The sequence below is a fragment of the Protopterus annectens genome, chromosome 15.part0 (assembly GCF_019279795.1).
Source record: "Protopterus annectens isolate FY-2018-M chromosome 15.part0, PAN1.0, whole genome shotgun sequence".
Taxonomy (NCBI): domain Eukaryota; kingdom Metazoa; phylum Chordata; order Ceratodontiformes; family Protopteridae; genus Protopterus; species Protopterus annectens.
In genome coordinates this window covers 567182518-567203320 of record NC_056749.1, presented here as the reverse complement: position 1 = coordinate 567203320, position 20803 = coordinate 567182518, and the positions used below count along the sequence as shown (strand labels likewise).

Below are 20803 nucleotides of genomic sequence, written 5' to 3'. Positions count from 1 at the left end.
CCCTGGAAGAAGTAACTCCTTGAAAGCCATTAATGCAAACTGGACTGCTAACATCTCCTTCATGTTGATATGTAGATGCTGTAGTCTGGCAGGCCACTGTCTTGTATCCACTTTCCATTTAGATGAGCTCCCAAGCAATGTCCGAGGCATCTGTCGGTATAACCTGACTCGCCTCTGGCCGGGGCACAGAGAGTCCCTTGTTTAGGTGACATATCTGAGCCCACCACATAAATTCTTTTGAAGGCAAGGTATTATTTGAATGACAGTGTCCAAATCCTGGCAGTGCTGTGTCCATACATTTTGAGATACCATTGTAGCTTCCTCATATGCAGTTTGGCATTGGGGAAGCACCAGAATACAAGATGCCATGAACCCTAATGCTTGAAGGACTGTCCTTGCAGTCAGCACGGACTGATGAGATAGTTGATGGAAGTAAAGTGATAGACTCTTTTGTTTGTCCGGGGTTAAAAAGGCCATCTGGGCTGCTGTATTCAGTCTCACACCCAGAAAGCACAAGTCTTGAGAGGGTACTAGACTGGACTTTATTTCGTTCACAGAATACCCTAGGCATCTTAGCACTGCTATAACATGTTCCAGATGCTGTAGAAGGTCTTCCATTTCTTGAGCCAGAATCAGGCAGTCGTCCAAGTAAGGATAGATTTGAATTCCTTGAAGCCTGAAGTAAGCTATCACTGGAGCCAGAACCTTTGTGAATACTCTGGGCGCAGTAGATAAGCCAAAGGGCAATGCAGAGAACTGATAATGAAAATGAGAAATCCTCAGGAGGAGAAGCTGTAGGAGTGGAATCATCCACATCAGAATCAGAATAAGTAGGATACTCCTGCAAGTCTTCCATGAAGACTCTGAAGCCTCTGAACACTGTTCAAAACTATCAAACTCCGGTTCCACCCTAGGCCTCTTATCAGGCGGGGGCATAGAACCTCTAATCATAGTAATCAAATCTTCTGCCATTTTAAGCATATGTTTCTTAGGTACAGAACCCGAAATGCTAGGAGAAGCCCCCACTGAAGCTGAAGTAGGCCTACCTCTCAAAGAAGTTTTGGCAACAGAAGGAGAGGCTCTAACTACCTTAGGAAGAGAGGGAAGAACAGTCACCTGAGAAGCCCCTCAGTCTGGCCTACCTCCTGAGAAGGCACATCCTGTAACAGTAAAGTTTCTGCCTGGGACTCCATGGAAACTCCTGGCAAAACCTCTGGCTCCACTGAGCCTTCTAAAGAACCGGCGTCCGGGACTGCGGTTCATCAACCCTAGGCTTCGCTGTTTTGTCCTTGCGCTTCTTGGAAGCGGGCGTCGGAGCATCCCACGGCATTTTATAATTGCAACGCTTCCCAAACACTAACCTGGCACAGTCTAACCTCCTCTTAATAGTGCGTTTGTTAAACCTAGCACAAGAGCGGCAACCAACAACGTCGTGCTCAGGCCCTAAACAAGGTATACACAAGGTATGGTAATCCCTATGAGGTATCTGTTTCCCACAAGAAATACAGTTATTCACTTTTTCGACATCCGGTAAAATACTGAGGCAAGAAAAACCAAAATGTTCCCCTAACGGGTACTTAGCCAACTCTGTTTAGGTCTGAAACTCGGTTCGAAATATTTCAGAACGCCAACCTGCACTCAAAAACTGCTTCTGCATCGGACCATGCGGCAAAAGACTGAGGATATGGCGCCGGTCATGCGCATTAGTACCCTGACGTACTGACGTCAGTCTAATGCGCCCTGACCGACGTCAGCCTTATACTCTGGTATTCGGGCCGACTGGATGCGGACTATACCCAATAGTAAGGACTGCAGCAATGGGGAACGAAGAACATCCTTTTATGATGAGCTGTGCCACATAGGATTTCCTGACTACTGTGGCAATGTTATTATCAAAGGAGAGACTACTGTCCACATGTGTCCCAAGGTCTCATCACACTTTCGGTGTTAAGTAGACTACTGCCTATATGGTAGTTCATGAGTACAGAGTTTTTACCAGAAGGGATTACAATGCACTTTTTGGCATTGAGCTTGAGGCCATGACTGACACCAGGCATTGTCTCAGTGAGGCCCTTTGTAGGATGTCCACAAAGTTAGGAGTTTTGGATTATGGCTCTAGTTTGCAGTCATCTGCAAACTTTGTTAGCCAGCACTTCTGTGTTAACCTGTACTTCAGAAAATGAAGAGCTTTGTTTGATATAGATAGGTAGTTTGTCCAGAGTATGGGAAGTCTCTGGAACAGGAATCTATCCCTCCAGCACATTCTGTTTATTGTGGTGACAAGGTTTAGGTCCCTAGAGCATGTAGCTCGGAGGGATTGGGATTTCTTTAAGTGGAGCATGTCCAACAGCTCGGGGTTTGACATAGCTTTGTATGTTAGGCAGACCGCCTCTGAGTAGACAATATGCGACAGAGTAAAGCTGGAGTTTTTTGAGACTGTCTGCGTAGGTCATCTGTTTCAGGCCGGTAATGCTCTGTGAGGTATTTGTGGCCTTTCCAGTTGTTGTAGATGTCTTGTGAGGTATATACCAAAAGGGGCATTGTACTCTATAATGGGTCTAATGAGTGATGAGTAGAGGGGAACAATGACCTTTTTCCTGGATGAGAAACCTTTTATGATGAGCTGTGCCACATAGGATTTCCTGACTACTGTGGCAATGTTATTATCAAAGGAGAGACTACTGTCCACATGTGTCCCAAGGTCTCATCACACTTTCGGTGTTAAGTAGACTACTGCCTATATGGTAGTTCATGAGTACAGAGTTTTTACCAGAAGGGATTACAATGCACTTTTTGGCATTGAGCTTGAGGCCATGACTGACACCAGGCATTGTCTCAGTGAGGCCCTTTTGTAGGATGTCCACAAAGTTAGGAGTTTTGGATTATGGCTCCTAGTTTGCAGTCATCTGCAAACTTTGTTAGCCAAAGCACTTCTGTGTTAACCTGTACTTCAGAGAAGTAGATACCAAACAGGAGAGGACCTAGGACTGAACCCTGTGGTATTCCACTTGTCACCGTTCTGAAATTGGATTTAGAGTTTGCTACTTTCAGTGTGGGTTCTCTCAATGAGCCAGTTGGCAACCCATCTTGTGACATAGGGATTTATACCTAGTTTAGGGTGTTTATCTACAATTCCAGAGTGGGGAATGGTGTTGAAAGCCTTGGCGAGATCTAGATAGGCTGTGTGAACCACCTTACCCTCATCTGCAGCTTTGGCGACCACTTCAAAGAAGTCTATTAGGTTTAGGAGACATGATCTGCCTTCTACAAACCCGAACTGGGAGTTTGAAGATTACCAATGTCATTGTTTATAAGTTCCATGATGATACGGTCCATAGCCTTGTAGACCAGGCTCGTCAGGCTAATAGGACGGTAATTCCCAGGGTCCATGGTGGCTCCCACTTTGTGGAGTGGGATAACCATTGCTGTGCACCATTTAGTGGGCATAAAGCCTGAGGTGAGGCTATGAATGAACATGGTACTTACGAAGGGTGCCAGTTCATTCTGTAGTTAGTGTAGAATGCAGTCTGGGATGTTGTCAGGTCCCATGGATGCGGTGTTCTTGGCTTTGGAGAATGTGTCTTTTTACCTGTGCAGCTGTAATTACAGGAACTTTGCATTCTTCCTGTACAGAGATGGGCCCTTTAGGGGGTAAGAGGGGGGTAAAGTTAGCACTGAGCCTATCTGCCAGGATGTTGGCAATATCAGTTGGTTCTGTATATTCAGTGCCATTGTGCTGCAACTCAAAGCAAATCTGAGTGTTGCCATGGAGATTCTTGACATAGCTATAGAATGTTTTGTGGTTGTCTTTAGAATCAGTGGCGATTTTGTTTTCGTAACTAGCTTTGGAGGATTTTATGAGGGATCTCAGCTTCTTACTGAGGCTGACCACGGAGTTCCTCCAATCATGAGATTTTACTCTTTTGCAACAGTTTCTTTCTTCTGTTGTAGAGTTTGTTTATGGCAGGGGACCACCAGATTGGTTTCCTTTTTTTGAAGAATAGCACCTTGGTTCTGTTAAGGATTGCACGATCCATGAACTCGTGTAAGTGCTTATAAAGTGCATTTGTATAGGATTCAGCAGTCGTACCTCTATTGTCCGTCAGCATGGGTATCGTGAAGTTGGCTTTGGAGAAATTTTTTACGGTGGTTTCCCTAATGGGGGGTGTGGGTGGGATCTGGATGTCTAAGGTGATTAGCTTGTGGTCGGATAAATAACTCATACCACCCTTAATCTGAATGACTATTATATGGACGCATATATCTTTATGTAGTTAACCATATGATGTGCCAGTTTTCGTGTTTAACTGGAGCTAAGCAACAAGTTCATTTACTTACCAGGGTTATGAATATTAGGATGTTGCCTATATTCCACCATAGATATCTATTATGCCAAACATTCTTTAAAGACCTGGATGCATTTCTAAAAGTTGAGGGGGGAGGTTAGTTTGAAGAATATCATGTACTGTAAGCTAATTTGTGACTTGGCCTTGTATTCTACAGTCAAAGCTCTACACTGTGCGAGCTATTGTAGACTAGTACTACGTGGCCAAAATAAATGTACAGTTTCACTGTTTTCCAGGCAGATGTCCAACTATTCCTGTTCTTAAACACCTGTGTTAACTGCCAGGAAACACTGTGTATCTAGTCAGCTACCCTGCTTTTTATCACATTACCTCTGGTGTTTTAAGAACTTTTCTATTTTTTTCAGTGTGGCTGTGGGGAATTAATACTAAGTTGTGTGCTTTCCTGCCGCCACACTAAACAGACATCCAATATTTTGTTCTGTTTTAGAATTCTTGGTATTATTTGTTTACATTTCACAAACCAGTTCAAAGTTCTAAGAACAGTAGCTCTAACAGCAAACCCTTGCTATGTATGCTTAACTACCATCTTGAATAATGCCCAACTTAGGTCAGTCTTGCAAATTATTTCTTACACACTGAAGGGCCTTAATGTCCTCATTAAAATTAATGTAATTTTATCCGATAATCAAAATGGATGTTAAGTAATAGTTCTGCAAGAAATTAATTTGAGAATGCCCATTTAATAAACCTTTGGATTGCAACTCAAAAGGAGGAATTACATTTGGTATAAGTTTTTGTGGGTATTAAAAAAAATGCACAAATGAGTGAATGTTCATTTGATCGAATATGGTTGAATTTAATTTTATATAGTGTAGGTAAGCAGGAGTGTGCAGAAAAAATTATGTTTGAAAGATGTCTGGAGCATTTCTCCCTGGGCCTCCACTGAAAATTGGCTTTGTTCCAAGTTGGACTTTCCCAGTTAACAAATGTTGTGAAAATGTGTAATACTATTATAGCAGTGGGTGCAAACGTGCAGCTATTCGCTGGTTAGCATTAGAGAACAGAGTCAGTGTTGTGCATGTTTTCTTTTGCCTGTGTTCTGCATCTTTTTGTCCTGTGTAGTGATACTGTTACAGGAAAGAGTTTTTATTAATGCAATGTGTAGCATTAATGCTAGTACACGAGTAAGATGCTGCGGGGGGGGGCAAAGCCACCTGGCTCTCCTACTTTAGTCATTTGCATTCACCCCATCCCTGCCCCTAACTCTACACGTTAGGTTACTAAAAACCCTTTCCCCAACAGTACAGCAACCAAAATGACACCTTATCTAGGTTTTGCAGCTATGCTTTACTAATGTAGGTCATTAATGGGAGAGAAGTATTCAATGTTTTAGGATTCATTCAGAGTCACAGTGTTTGGGATTCTTCCGTTTTTGTTGTTCTACCATCTGATCCTCTCTTTTGCATATTTTACCTTTTATGACAATCTTCTTCTAAGGGTCTAAAGAGACAGGGATTCTAACAGCATCATTTGCTACACAAAATGATGTTATAACTTAAAATTTTTAAGAAATGGAAGCAGACAAGTCTGGTCAGTGGTATAATACAAAGATACCACACAGTACACGGAAATGTATTTAGAATACAATACCCCACTCAGGTATAGTTACTCACTGAACTGAACATAAATCCCTACATAACTCACTGGATTGCCAGCTGGCTCGGACAGGACTCATGAGGTCAGGCTTGGTGAGACCACCACCACGAGTCTGGTCACCAGCAGGGTACCTCAGGTCTGTGCTGGGACCACTACTACTTGGCATCTACTTCTCAGAGGTAAAGGATGTCAAGGGCTTTTGGCTGACCAAGTTCGCAGACGACAGCAAATTGGGTGCTAACACAGATTCCCCCATTTCAAATATCAAGGATCTAACACAGACAAGTGACTGGTGCCAAAGTCAGAAATTAAAAGTCAATGCCAAGAAATGCACTATAGTGCTTTTTAGGAAAGTTTCCACCCAGGCCAGTTACTCCACCTGTAAGAGTTGACAGACATGTGGCCAAGGTAGTAAGAAAATTATTCTGAGTCACTCAACTTGTTAAACAGGGGCATGGCATCTGGGTCCAAGGAAGTCATAGTACCACTTTATTAAGCCATTATCAGCCCCATCAAGTGTAATCGCCCCCTTCAGCTTGCACCTAACCAGGCATATGCAACAGTTGGAACGTCCACAAAGGTTCCTTAACAGGAGAATCCATGGTATGAACACATTGCCCTACAAGGATCACCTTAAAGCTATCTCTATATTCTGTCTCCTACAGGTTCTACAGAGGAATCTATGCCTGGCATACCAGATATCCTTTGATCCGGCTCTGATGGACCTTTTGCACATCCACAAAATGAACAGCATTGCAACCACTAGATGAAAGGATTTAAATTTTGCTTGTGACACTAGACGGGTTGATGAGACAAATATGTCTCAGAGGATCCCCATGCACTGGAACAGGCTTCGCCATCCATGTGAAGCAGGGTCTGTCCCTAATCCCATTTAAGAGTAATCTCGATCAATGGATGCAAAATTGTAAGTTCACCCTGGGTCTGGCTCCCACATCTGAGAGAGAGACAGCCAGTAAAGTTCCCAATTATTATAACCTCTCAAAACCTCTTAACATACCTCCTCCTAATGAACACCCATGACACACAGGGCACACAATTGGGATGACGTGTACAGCTAGGCTTATAAAGGTCCTGGTGGTTGCTAGCCTAGTACATACCAATGAATTAAGGGACAAAATGAGCCAATTTTATGGAAGGACTTGACAAGTCTTGAGGGAGAAGGTTTCCTGTTAAGGGAAGGAGCATATGAACCCCAAGTCAGACAAACTTCCTAAGAGCTGACAGACATGTCAGTCAATCAAGGCTTTAGATCTTCAAAGTAATTTCTTAGCTTGATTCTTAGCAGAAGCTCCCACCAAGCCAATACAACAGCTTACTTTATGTTAAATGCCAGCATTATAAAGTAAGCATCCAGTGAAGACATACACTCAAATTATCATATGACTTCACTGGTTTTCGTTAACCTCAACACATTAGGGTATGGCAATTAGATCCCCTTACTCTAAAGTAAGGAAAGGGAACTGAGGAAATGGGCTGAAAATTACAGGCATAAAACCTCAAGGGGTTATACACACCTCAATGTCATCTAAAAGAGAAAGTTAAAAATTTTACTTAAGATGCTTTTCTTATTGGGAACAGACCAATTCAAATGCCAGACAGAATACTGTATTTAGATTTAGTTTGCACCACTAACAGCAAACATAAGACCATAGTAGATATTCTACACTGAGCAAAATAATTAGACAAGCACAAACTCATTTGTAAATAGAAAAGGCTCAAATTCTTCTGGGTCGGACACCTCAAATCCACTAAACTGTTTGCACACAGTCTCAAATAAAGGACATTTATTTATATTTATTAAACACTGGCTAAGCTGTCACCTCTCAAACATTATAAAATCCACACAATATTGGATTAAAGTACTGTACTGGGAGGTACAACCATCATCAGGAGAATGTTTTTCTGTTGCAATATGCAATTTCCCCAAATTACTTCAGAAATGTGAGATTGAACAAGACAATTACCAATGGAGAATCTCAAACTACAGACTCAAAGCTAGAAAAACTCAGGGCCCTTGATGAATTTTCAGTGACATTTAGATGGCATTCAACAGAGAACACAGGGGAACACATCTCTTGATTCTGCTTTGGGATACAGAGGAGGTTGGTGTTATGCCTTATTCTATGCTCCTTACTACTACTGTTTCCTAAAGGTGGAAAATGGGAAAAGTGCGCAAGTCATTCCAGACAACTATATTCCCATCCCTGCTTCCCTCTGGAGACAGAAGTCCTGGCAATCATTCTTTCACAATGGACTGCAAAATTAGTTCTCCAGCTGGTTCCACTGTCTCAGTAGGAATTACACAAGGGGATGTAGGGCAGTGCTGTCAAAGTCTTAGATTCTGTGTTATGGGACTTTTTCTGGACTATTCTTAGGAGTTTCCAGTTTCACAACACATATATATCAGTTTGCAAAATGGCCACACCGTCAGCCTCTAGCCTACTTCGTTACCAACACTTGTTGCTTTCTACCTTTATTACTCACCAAGAGAAGCCCATCAAGGATATCCCTTTATCCTATCTTCTCTATTTTTGTGAACAAGACCCTAGGCATCTATTATCAATCAACACTATACTTAAGATATCCCATTTTTGAGGTGCACTGCTTGCTCCTCCTCTTGGTGTGCAGATGACTGCACATTCCGGTTGACTAAATTCAACAATGCACTATCAGCTACTGTATAGGTCTTTTAACTATGTGGCGAGATTCCAGGCCTAAAGATAAATATGGAAAGTTTTCTTCCATATTAGCAAGAATTGTATGCAAAACCTTGGCACTAGATGTGGGAGTAAGATACAGTTGTCCATTTATCTGGGGCGCATTACTGGACCTGCTTCTTGACCTTAATATAAATGAAGGATATTCCCTTATTAGCTGAATTTTGGGGGGAAAATGGACTAAAAACAAACTTAGAAAATGCACAAACATACTCTACAAACAACATGAAGCTGTAAAGTAAATGACAAAGCATTTTATGCAGTCATAAATACAAATGGATGAGAACTTTGGTGCAGCTCTTTCAGACTACATTGGATCTATTTCATAGGAAATTACTAGGGCTAATGGCCCTGGGGCCCTTACAAGCCTAGCCAAGAGTTTATCCCCTAAAAAGAAACCTCAGTCAGCACCCATTGCCCCTGTCAATGAGGGACAAAGGTAGAACCACTGGGACAAATGTACTGCTTCCCATCCACTCAAGGTTGCGTTTGAAGATAGCCATTGAGGTACTCTGACATGTATGGGAAGTCTATTCCAGAGATGGGGCAGCCTCTGGGAGACAAACCTCTCTCTCCAGCAGGTTTTGTCGATGTTGCATATTAGATTTAGGCCTATCGAGCGGGTAATGCACGAGGACTTAAGACTTACGGATATGGAGCATTTCTAGTAGGGCAGGGTCCAATGTTGCCTTGTAGGCAAGATACAGATCACCTCTGAGCAATCTGCATGATACGGAGTAGAGTGATAGTGATTTAAGCCTGTCCACATAGGATAGGTGTTGGAGGTCATGGATTCTCTTTGTGAGGTATTTCTGTGGCCTTTCCAGTTGGTGTAGGTGTTTGGAGAGGTACATAACAAATGGGGCACTATACTCAATCATAGGTCTAATAAGGGAGGAGTACAAAAAGGCAATAACCTTTTTCTGGATGCAATCCCTTTACTTATAAGATGAAGTAAAAGGCTTTTCTGACCACTGCCGCCACATGATGGTAGAATGTGAGATTGATGTCATCCTGAATATCCAGGCCTCTCTGGTTGTGTGCTTAGGGGGCTGCTGTTGATGTGGTAATCAGAAGGGGCAGTGTTTTCCCGAATTGTAAGATACTTTTTTTGCATTTAACTTAAGGCCATGATTTTAGCACCAGTTATTTGTAGCTGTGAGACCTTCTTGCAGTATGTTATCAACTGGGGGAGTCAATGACAGCATCCAACTTAGTCATCCGTAAACTTGGTGAGCCACAGGCCAGTTTGTCTTTACCTGGACCCCTCAGAAGTATGTGCCAACAGTAGGGGTCCCAGGAGAGATCCCTGGGGAACACCACTAGTGACAGTTCTGCTGTCTTAGATGGCAGCACCTATTTTGACCTTGTGGGTCCTGAGAGCCAAGCTGGTCACCCATCTGACCAGATAGGGATCAACACCAATTTGTTAGCTTTTCGTAGATGCCTGAGTGGGGGAATTTTGTCAAAGGCCTTGGCCAGGGCAAGGTAAGTTGTACGTACTAACTTTCCCTCATCCAGGGCCTTGGTGACAGTCTCAAAGAAGTAATCTAGGCTCATAGGCAAGACCTGCCCATGACAAATCCGAATTGTGTGGGGTTGAGTGCTTGGAGATTGCCTAGGTCCTTGTTTATGAAATCCATTATGTGCTCCATGAGTTTATAGATCAGACTTGTCAAGCTGATGGGGCGATATTTTCCCAAGTCAGTAGTGGCACCACCTTTGTGCAAAGGGATAACAATGGGAGTTTTACACTCTGCTGGAATGAAGCCTGTAGTTAGGCTGTGGTTGAGTACGGTGCTCAATGGCGAAGCTGGTCCTTGCTGAAGATGGTGCAGAATACAGCCTGGGATACTATCAAGTCCCATGGAAGCTGTGTTCTTTGCCTTGGATAGGGCCTTTAACATTTGAAATACAGAGATGCGAGGTGTGGGGCAAGTATCAAGGACGTCAAATGGCCCTTTGGGGGGAGATTTTTTTTTTTTGTAAGACTGCATATGAATATGTATATTAAGAGAAAAGTGTTCATGAGAAACACATGGGTAAACACCAGCCCTGAAGATCATGCAAAGCAATGGAATGAGCCAATATAATAGAGAGGGGGACAAAAAATGATCAAATGAATGTAGAAGGAATAAATGGAGTATGTATAAACTAAGGTGGGCAATAAGTTGGGAATGACCAATCACTGTAATGGGTGAATGTAAAGTGGAAGACAGGATGATGATGAGATTGTGATGTGATGGGGTGGGCGATAGAGGAAACCTGAAATAATTGTGATGGGGGGGTAGTGATGTATAATCACAAATGTTGCATCTGTGGTTTGTTTGCATGACTCATCCTTTACTTTAAACAAAATGTTTTAGAGTTAATTGTTCTCAAACTTCCATGTTGACAATTCAGGTCGGGCAGAAATGTCTTTAAGGCATTAAGCTAATTTCTGATGGTACCAATATTGTCCTACTCTTAATGAAATGTTACATGTTGACACTGATATTATCCTACCCTTACCTTACTCATTTGAATTATGTATTTTCTTCTGCTGCTTATAAATAATTTCTACATAAAATGCAACAAAATTAGAGCCAGTAGTACTGTTAGCAACGAAGCATTTAAATGTTGGTGCTGATCTAGAGATAAACTTATATGCAGTAGGAATTAGAACTAGGTCCACCAACACCCAAGCTCTTCAATACAGCAAACAGAGAAGGATCCACTTTGTCAATAACTTGCTCAAGGCTGGAAAAAAGAAGAGTCTCCTAGAAGTTAGATCCACAGCAATTTTTGGCTGATGTTAAATTTAGTGGCTTTTTTTTCCAATACGATGTCATAGTACAGTGGAGAATTGTGTATTTTATCCTTTCCCACTGTACTGTAATGTTGCTGTTTCGGCTTTTCCCAGTGAGGGGTCGCCACAGCAGAACTCCAATCCGCTAATGATGGGCAGTAGATTTTTATGGTGCCAAGGTGCCAGCCTGACGCCCAACCTTCAACGAAGGCATGCCCACACATCTTTCGAACGCCACTTGACCACGGGGAGGACAAGCAGACTCCACACAGAAGGCGCTCCAGAAGAGAATTGAATGGGAGAACTTCTTGCTGTGAGGCGACAATGCTACTGCTGCACCACCACGGCTCCTCCCACTGTACTGTAATCTGAGCTGATTATATATAATTTGCTGGGGATGTGGAGGGTGCATAGGGGGGGCTTACTCTTGCAAAAAATGGATTTTGTTTTTCTTCAAATCTTTTTGGTTCTCTTAAATGTATTACAGGGTTGATACTTTGAGCATCTGTCACACTCAAATATATGCATGTTTACAGACACATATATATATATATATATATATATATATATATATATATATATATATATAAAATATACACACACATATAATGTATGAGTGCACGCATTACACATACATATTGTATATGTGCATATTTAGAAAACAATCCCTGATAAGGTGAAGTATGAAGCAGAATGCCTGGGGATGAAAAACTTCAAGCAAAGGCTGTATATCCTGCCAAACAATTGAAAAATAAAATTCAATTAACTGAGAAAAACTGATTGGCAACAGCACAGTGGTGATGCTATGCAGGTAAGGAGAATGTTTGTATAGCAACAGAGATGAAGCTGGTTCAAATGACCCTTGCTAATTTTAGTTCTCAGAACATGGGAAACATGACTCGCCTTTAGACTGCGAGGCTGAATGAGCTGTGATGTGAACTCCTGCCTCCTTTTCAGTGCGTCATCAGTCTGCAGTGGTCTCTGAAGAACAGCTGGCAATGATCTTCGTCTCAAATATTTTAAATTAACATCTGCTTCCTAAAAAAAAAAAAAAAAAAAACAAATGCTTCAGTTTAACAAATTTAACTTCCATTTAGCTTAGCAGTTTCTTTTAGTAGATGCATCACAAGTATAATGAGGAGGGAGGTTACAGCACAGATACAATCCACTGGTACATATTTTCATTCCATTAGGTTGAGCTTACTGGGCAAAGTCCTTTTAAAGAAGGGACCAGGGATGAAAATCTCCCAAATAAAGTAGTAAAATTGATATCTGTACAACATGTGGTTTTGCTCCTGTTCAATGTGGCCTGTGACAACTTCCTTAACATCTGTAACCAATTATCTGTGTATAACAATGTGAAATATCAATGAAAAAGACCTTATCCCTCAAACAACTGTATTCCGAGCAAAGCTCACCATCATCCACTACTCAGCTGCAAACAGTTTGTACCCAATGCAACACTGCCTTATTTACATTGAGTTCAAATAGCACAAAAGAGAAACGATGAGAAACTATTTGCACAATAGTGATGGCTGATCCCATTAAAAATATGCTAAACCAAAAATGACAAAGTTACAGCTAACCAGGGGGCAACAGCACGCAGGCCTAATTAAGGCCCACTGCCCTATGAGTGAGTAGAAGTTAGATATTTGGTTTTATTGAGGGCCTTGAGAACAGAGTTTGAGGGAAAAGATTATACCCATAAGGGGAGAAGCTGTTCGGATGCATCTGTGCCTGTGAGTAAATGCAAGGAGAAGGCACTTCAGGTCAATGTGAAACTGCAGAGAAGATTGCCCTCTCTTTGTTGTCTCTGTAAGCACTGCTTCATTAGCCAGCTTTTGAATGCACTTCCAGAATGAAAACCCTGCATGAACTAATTTTACTAGGTCAGGCTGAGTAATGCGAAACTTGCAGAGCAAGGACTCAAAGTATTTTTGTTTGATACTAAAACTAAACATTTAAAGAATTAATTTTGTCCAAACATTTTCTTTTCTTTTATGTCAAACAGTTTTAAATAAAAGATGAACTTCATAATGGAAAGCTAGCTCCAATGATTGACTTATCACAAGCAGAGCCATTTACTAATGTTAAAACAGTGGATCAGTTATATATGGATATAACACTTAGAAACAGTCTCTATTTGGGACTTCCAAGATAGCTGCACACTGAGTAACCGCTTGTTTCTAGCTCTCCCAGTAGGAAAACAAACTCAGAGAAGGCCAGTAGACTTGAGTTTGAGTAAATGTCAGTAACTGGCTAGTAACTGCACTGCCTGGAACAAAGAAATACAGAAGACCTGGGAAAAAAAATCAGCTACAAAAAGTGAAGAAACACTGACTGGGGAAAGTTTTGCAGCTGTTCAGCAAAAAGCAATGCAACCTTAAAACATGCCTTCCAATAACCTAAAGGAAGATGCAAAACAACTGCATACAGACCTGGTTAAACTAAACACTGATGGAGTGTATCAACTCAAACAACAAAAGGCTGGAAAAAAGGGAAGAAGCTTTAAACAGATATTCAGACACGATAAAACTGCAAAACTCAGAGGTCAAAATGAAGAAAATGCTGGCTGAATACGAGACTGTTCAGGAAGAGATGTTTAAAAAAATAAGAGAATTATAGGACAGAGCACATAGGGAAAACCTGATATTTTCAGCTATACCCAGGGTTGCCAGACGTCCCTATTTGAGCGGGATTGTCCTGGGATCAGCAACCCGATCCAGAGTCTCACACTGCTGGTTTAAATCCCGGCGAAACAGCCCTCTGCTTTTTTTTTGTTGATTGGCCCGTATACCGGCATACAGGCCAATCAAAAATCGCTAAACACGGAGCTGCTTGTGTTTAATGTGGAACATCAGTCAGTTCTGCATTAAATACAGCTCTGTTTTGCGAGTTTTTTTGATTGGCTCATATACCGGCCGATCAAAAACCTGTACACACGGGGCTACTTGTGTTTAATGCGGAACTGCCCGATGTTCCGTATTAAACAGAAGTAGCTCCGTGTTTAAAGACCTTTTTTTGTGGTCCTCACAGAGTGAAACTTTTTGTCCCTACCCGGTCAGTCGGAAATCTGGCAACACTAGCTATACCAGAGAAGCTGAAAGGAACAGACTGCATTAATTTTATTAAAGCACAAACAAGCAACTCGACTGATATTCCACAGCAGTTGTTAGTTAAAAGGGCACATTGTGTGTACGCTCAAAACCTAGCTATAAGGAAGCAAACTAGACCTTAAATAGTAAAGATGCAATCCTATCAGCATCCGGAGCTGATTGACAAAATTGTGGCAGAAGAACAAAATAAAAGTGGGAGACAGCAGTGTGTTTGTAGAGAATGATTACTCACTGCAGACCAGGCAAAAGGAGTAAATTAATTCTACTATCCATGGAATGTCGGGATGCAGGTGTGAGATTAAAACTACTATGCAGCTGTCTAAAATATTCTTCCCTGGAGGGACAAAATCATTTTTTGATTAAGTGCATGCTAAGGAGGAAATACAAAAAAGTTTGTCCAACAAAAAAAATGGCCTGCAAGACGGGAAGATTCTGCTTCTTGTCCTTCTGGTAAGGAGGACCACAGAGACTGTACGTGTGAAACCTTTTCCAATATTTCAATGGAAAATGTTGGAAAGAAGGAAGGAAGGGAGCACAGGTGTTGACTAGAAGAATCAAGAGTATATTGGAAATGAAGCAGAGACGGGATTTGGGTGATGGAGAACAGTAATAAAACCAGTGAATCAATGTGGGATTACAATGCATTAGTTACGTTTGTGAAACATGACCTAAGAAAATCTGGTAATATTGGACTTTCAAAATTTCTTGGATTTGTGGGGGACAAGTATATGTCCTACATCATGTCAATGTTCAGAATGCAATGGAAAAAAAAGCCTGGTTAAAAAGGCATGACAAAGTTATTGCTTTTTTCATTCTTGCATGTGGAAATGACTGTATTAAGTAACTTATTGATTAGTTTTAAGAGAAAAGTAAATGAAAAAGAATACTGAATATTATGGGGCTTTTTTTCTAGCAAATGCATGTATACTTACGAGCAACTCCGCAGCTGGTCTTCAGGTTTCCATGGAAACAATCTGATAGAGAAACTGGCTGTCTGGTTCTCATGTCTCTATGGAGACAATCTGGTAGAGAGAAACTTGAGAGACTGGTGGAATGGGATTGGCTGAGGGAAAATAAAGTAAAAAAAATTGGCTAGGACATAATGCTCTCAAAGCAATCGGGGTTTTTCCAATCTGAGAGGGCTTTAAGGATAAGGCAAAATCAGACTCAAAATCAAGTTTCAACTTTTTTTCTTTCTTAAAATGCAGTGTGGATACTAACAGAAAAACAACATCCACTTATTTTTCTGCCACACTTTTTCTTTGTTCAGTTTTAAGAAATGAAAACTGAAAAACAAAACCCAAAGATTTTTTTGTCTTTTTGTTTTATATTTGTACCTAAAGTTCTTTGGCTTATAGGTGCTTTTTTCATTTTGAATTTTAAGAAATGTACGCACAGCAACATAAAATAGGAGGCAGAAAGGAGAAGTGTAGGAGGGGAAAGATCTGGTTAAGAGTGTATCACAGAAGAAAAATCAGTGTGCTTTTTCCCATGCTTGCATAGGGAAATGACTGGGTTAAGACCATAGAAGTTAAGTTATCCAGTAACAAGTTTATTACAAAGTATGTAAATGAGAAAGAATGGATATTACAAGCTTGTGTCTGGATTGCATGTCACTAAAAGACAATTTGATAAACAGAAATGTCTTGGAGAAGGTGTTTAGTGAAAGCATTCAAACGTTTTCTCAGCTAATAGAGCTATAAAGATGGAAAAATCAAATAGCACTTAATACTACAGGCTGTTCCATGCTTCTTAGCATGTCTAGCCTCTCTGTGTGGTTATCAGCTTGGAACTCTTATTCTTACTGGGAAACAAAAACTTAAATATTTGAAGCAGCACAGTTTTGTGCGTTACTAAGTTAATAGGTTTTGGAGTGAGTGGTTTGTTCTGTTTGATGACTTCCAAAAAAATCCCAAAAAAAGGGATACAAGATATGACACAGGCTCAAATGGATATGACAAACTGCATAAAAGGCCAGCCTGCCAAACACTATGCACGTATCAATTGTTGGGACTAGACATTTAACAAAAAAAGCAGTTATAAGGTGGTAATAACTACAAAAGAAAATGCTTTCTGCCAATAAGGATGACTGTGGCTAGGGATACAGATAATAGGCAAGAGAAGGGGCTGGAATATATTGGAGAAAACCGGCAAAGGAACCAAGTTATTGGGAGCAAAAAACTAGAAGGGGAAGGTAACAGAATGGGAAGAGGTCAAGAATGTATATGGACTGCAGGTTAGAGATTGCCTTTCCTATCAAGGACCGATATAAAAGTATAGGCAAAGGGAAAGAAATAGGGTGGGTCCTGAAATAAAGATCATCACTTGGCAGAGTTTAATAGAATCTAGAACAGAAGCTGCCATGAAAACAGGAATTATTAGTACAGCATATAAAATATTGCATCATTACAAGAATCAGAGGAGCTCAAAGTATTGGAAACACTGGATAAGCAATTCATAGAGAGAAAGTGGGGATTTATGTTCATCTCCCAAATATGCAACAAAGTCTAGAAGATTTAAGATCTTTGCCTGGAAGTGCTTACATAGGTATTGTTATACCCCAAGGAGACTCCAAAGAATTTCTCCTCAGGTAGATAGCAAATGCTGGTGGTATGATGGGCAAAAAAGAAGTGGTTAGGAAAATATTTTTGGGAGTGTGGTGAGCTGGCGGACTTTAGGGATTCCCTGCAGACTGCTCTGTTGAGAGATGCTGGGTGAGCGTATTGGACCGACTGGGGAGATTTTTTGAGCTATAATACAGAATCAGAATTGCAAGGACATAGTAAAGCCTTGCTGAGTCTTAATTATGGTGGCTGCCAAAAAAGCAATTACTAAAAAATGGAAATCAAGTCTAGACCAACTTTACTAAAACTAGTGAATATAGTAACGGAGTTAGAACTGGAAGTGGGATCTGTAGAAAAGGGATGGAGCAAACTACATAGGAAAAAATGGGAACTGTGGTAACAATATATGCAGAGAAGGAATGAGGTTTAAGAGGCAGGATTTGAATGAGCCATATAATGCTCAATTGACTAAACAGATGATACATCTGTTTGCAACTACAGTTGTTTCAATGGTGTCCAAGATGTACGTTTGCAACCAAAGTGGGGTCAATGTTTGTTTTTCATTTATATAAATGTAAGATTGTTTATGTCACACACGATTAATAAACCTGTTTGACAAAAAAGTGTCTATTCAGCAAAATCATAAGACCATTACTGTAACTCTGCAGAAAATTTGCTTAAAGCTACAAACAGTCTGGTGCTGCCTTGAGTAGGGTTTCCTTGGGAAGCCCGTCTGCATTTTACTCTCATTTCTTCCTTTTATCTTTTTCTTTGGAGTATTGACTACAGTTCTGAAAATCTACTTCAGTACAGTCAGACCGGTCGTAATGTCTTCCCAGTCATTACTGAGTTAGTCAGTTTGTTGTACTTTTTTGTAGGGACAAGAAAAAAACATGAAACAGATATGTCTGTATAACAAGAGTAATCACTATTGTTCAGTTGATAGGAGACTGTCTTTGAAATAAGTGCCAGCACGTACTGACCCTGACAGAATATAGCAGTGATTTCTTGCTAGCTGCTGGCAAAAAAAAAAAAAATGTTTTTTTTAGCAACCTTCGTCTCTTTTGTGTCAATGAAGATACTCCAATGATTGAATCTGCAACAAGCACAGTTAATTGTAAAATGTTGTCACTAGTTATGTTATCCCCCCCCCCCCCCAGTTCTTCTGTCTGTTGGCAACTGCATGCATTTTTAATTTTACAGTGATGATGCTACCTTAGCAAAACCAGTTTATCTTTATTCTAACTGCTGCAAGAATAAAGCATTTTGGATTTAGAGTGCTGGCATTCACACACGTGCACACAAACAAACCCCTTAAAATTTTCTGAAGTTAAAGCTGACATATGCAATGTCAACAGAATATAGCTGATTTAAATAAAGACTGACTGAAATGTCAAAAGGATAGTATATTGCTATACGTGTACTGTTCACAAAAAGCAAGGGAAAAAGTAGATTGTGTCAAGTAAAGCTGTGTTTTGGGGAGAGGGTCTATTGCTAGAAGCGTTTACGGCAAAATCTTGGGACTTGGGGAACGACAGCTTCTTCTCACCCCTCTGGTTTCTAGAGAAAGTCTATTGGACAGTAGAAAAATGTATTCCAATGGCAGACAAGGTCTTGCACACCTGCTTGCTTTGATAGCATTTCTAAATTTAGGTCCATAAAACGTTCTAGGGGCAGTTGTAGAGATGCAGCCAGGCATGCTGGCGAGCAGCTATTTTGATGCCTGCTGCTTTTGACATGCCATTGGCTGCTTAGAGACAAAATACATAGACACTTGACAGGGACTGCAGGGTCGCCAACTTTTATGACTGCCTTTTTTTTTTGTTTTTGTCTTCCACAGATAAGGACCCAAACAGAGATTTGGACTGCTCTTTTGTCAATTCCATCTGAAAAGTGTGTGCGAGACAGTTCAGCACCTGACAGCAAAAGTTACAAATGTATAGACCTGCTTAGTGAACCTGTCCAACTTCCTGGACACCACAGGGCCTGAGCTCAAAGACTGAAAACTCTGGAACTTGGGAGTCTGGCAACCCCACAGACCATGCCCAGGTAACACCCCATGAACTCAGACTTGTACAGGCTGAAGGGTCAGTACAGGCTGAAAGGTCAATTTGGGCAATTGACTGATGCCTAAACTATCGCATAGCTGAAGCAAGGAATCCGTGGCCAAAATTAACTATGCTTTTGTGGGGGCTTGAGGAGCCATCTGTCCAGGTATGGGCAGATCAGAAATCCCGGTAGCTGAAGTCAAGCTGCGACTACTGCCACGCACTTGGTAAACACCCAGAAGGGGCTGTGGTGTGACCAAATGGCAGGGCCCTAAACTGAAATTGATTGGCTCCCAACCAGAAGTGAAGGAACCTCTGAAAATGCAGATTTACCTTTATGTTATGGTAGACATCCTTGAGGTCTACTGAGCACATCTTTCCTCATAAGTAGTAATATGGCCTGCAGAGTGACTATCCGGAACTTGGTCTATTTGACCAAATGGTTCAGCTTGCTCGGGTCCAAGATTGGTCTGAGGTCCTTAGTCTTCATGGATACTAAAGAATCTGGAATAGACCCCAGACCCTATTTGGTCCAGTAAGACCTCTTGGATGACTATTTGCAAGCAGCTTTTAGATTTCTACCACTACAAAATGTCTCTGAAGTGGTGAACATTGGGGAAATGTTTTGGGAAACATTTTGGAAATTCTATAAAGATGATCTCTGGACATGACTCTCAACACCCTGGCATCTGAGGTAATAGCTTCCAAAACTTTGGGTTGGAGAGCTAGACAACCCCCATTTCCCTCCAGATAGGAGCATTCGGGCAGTCCTCCAGGAATGCTGAAAAGCCCCGCCAGAAGAAAAAAAAGCCACACAAAAACCATGATTCTACAGACCAACTCTGCACCTAGGGCAGCATCTGTTGGGCTGGTTTCCTTTCCAAGGGATTGGTTCTACTATGTTAGGCTGTTTCCATGCCCTCCAGGGTCTATGGGGGCATCCGGAAGGTCACCACCCAAGTGCATGGATGGGCCTACACCAAAGACCTCCAGAAAGACAGACTTCTCCGAAGAGAAGCTTCAGTGGTCCAGCTCCTGCACTGGAAAAGCAGCTCCAACAAGTCACCAAAACAGGCATCATGCAGAGACTTGGGGGAACGCTGTCCTTCCAAGACGTCAGTATCTTCGATGAAAGATTCCTCTGGAGAATCCTAGTGCTTCCTCTAGCATTCTCTTCCTTGAAATCTCCTGCTCTAACAAAGTTAGAAAAGAAGGGGAACAACAGGCTAAACTCCTCCAAGGGGGGGGGGGCTAGAGGCTAGTAGACAGATTGTCTGGAAGCAGCCTGATGACTGGTCAGAAAAACAGATGGAAAATGGGAGGGGGTGCCAACTGCAGACATCTTGCCCTTCCCTCTAACAGAGAACATCCTCGCCAAAACAAAGGTCAAGGCTGAAGAGGGCCTCTCGGATCAAAGGGTCACAGAATCCAAAGGCACCTAAGACAACCCCAAACCCGAAGGGGCCATGCCCAGACCATAAATAAATAGGAGCAGAGCTTCCCAAAGCCTAAGTTCCAAGGGGAGTGACAATCCCAAAACAGGAATCACCAACCCCAAAACTCCAGCCTTGATGCCACTGCTACAA

The 20803-nt window shown here is 41.5% G+C and overlaps 1 protein-coding gene across 1 annotated transcript in view; it reads right to left on the bottom strand.

The window, feature by feature from the left end:
• LOC122789856 overlaps positions 1-20803 on the bottom strand; it is a 764503-nt gene that overhangs the window by 58929 nt on the left and 684771 nt on the right. The window contains exon 5 of the mRNA XM_044057290.1: positions 12393-12527. Coding sequence (XP_043913225.1) covers positions 12393-12527 — 135 coding nt within the window. The remainder of the gene's footprint in view (positions 1-12392; positions 12528-20803) is intronic.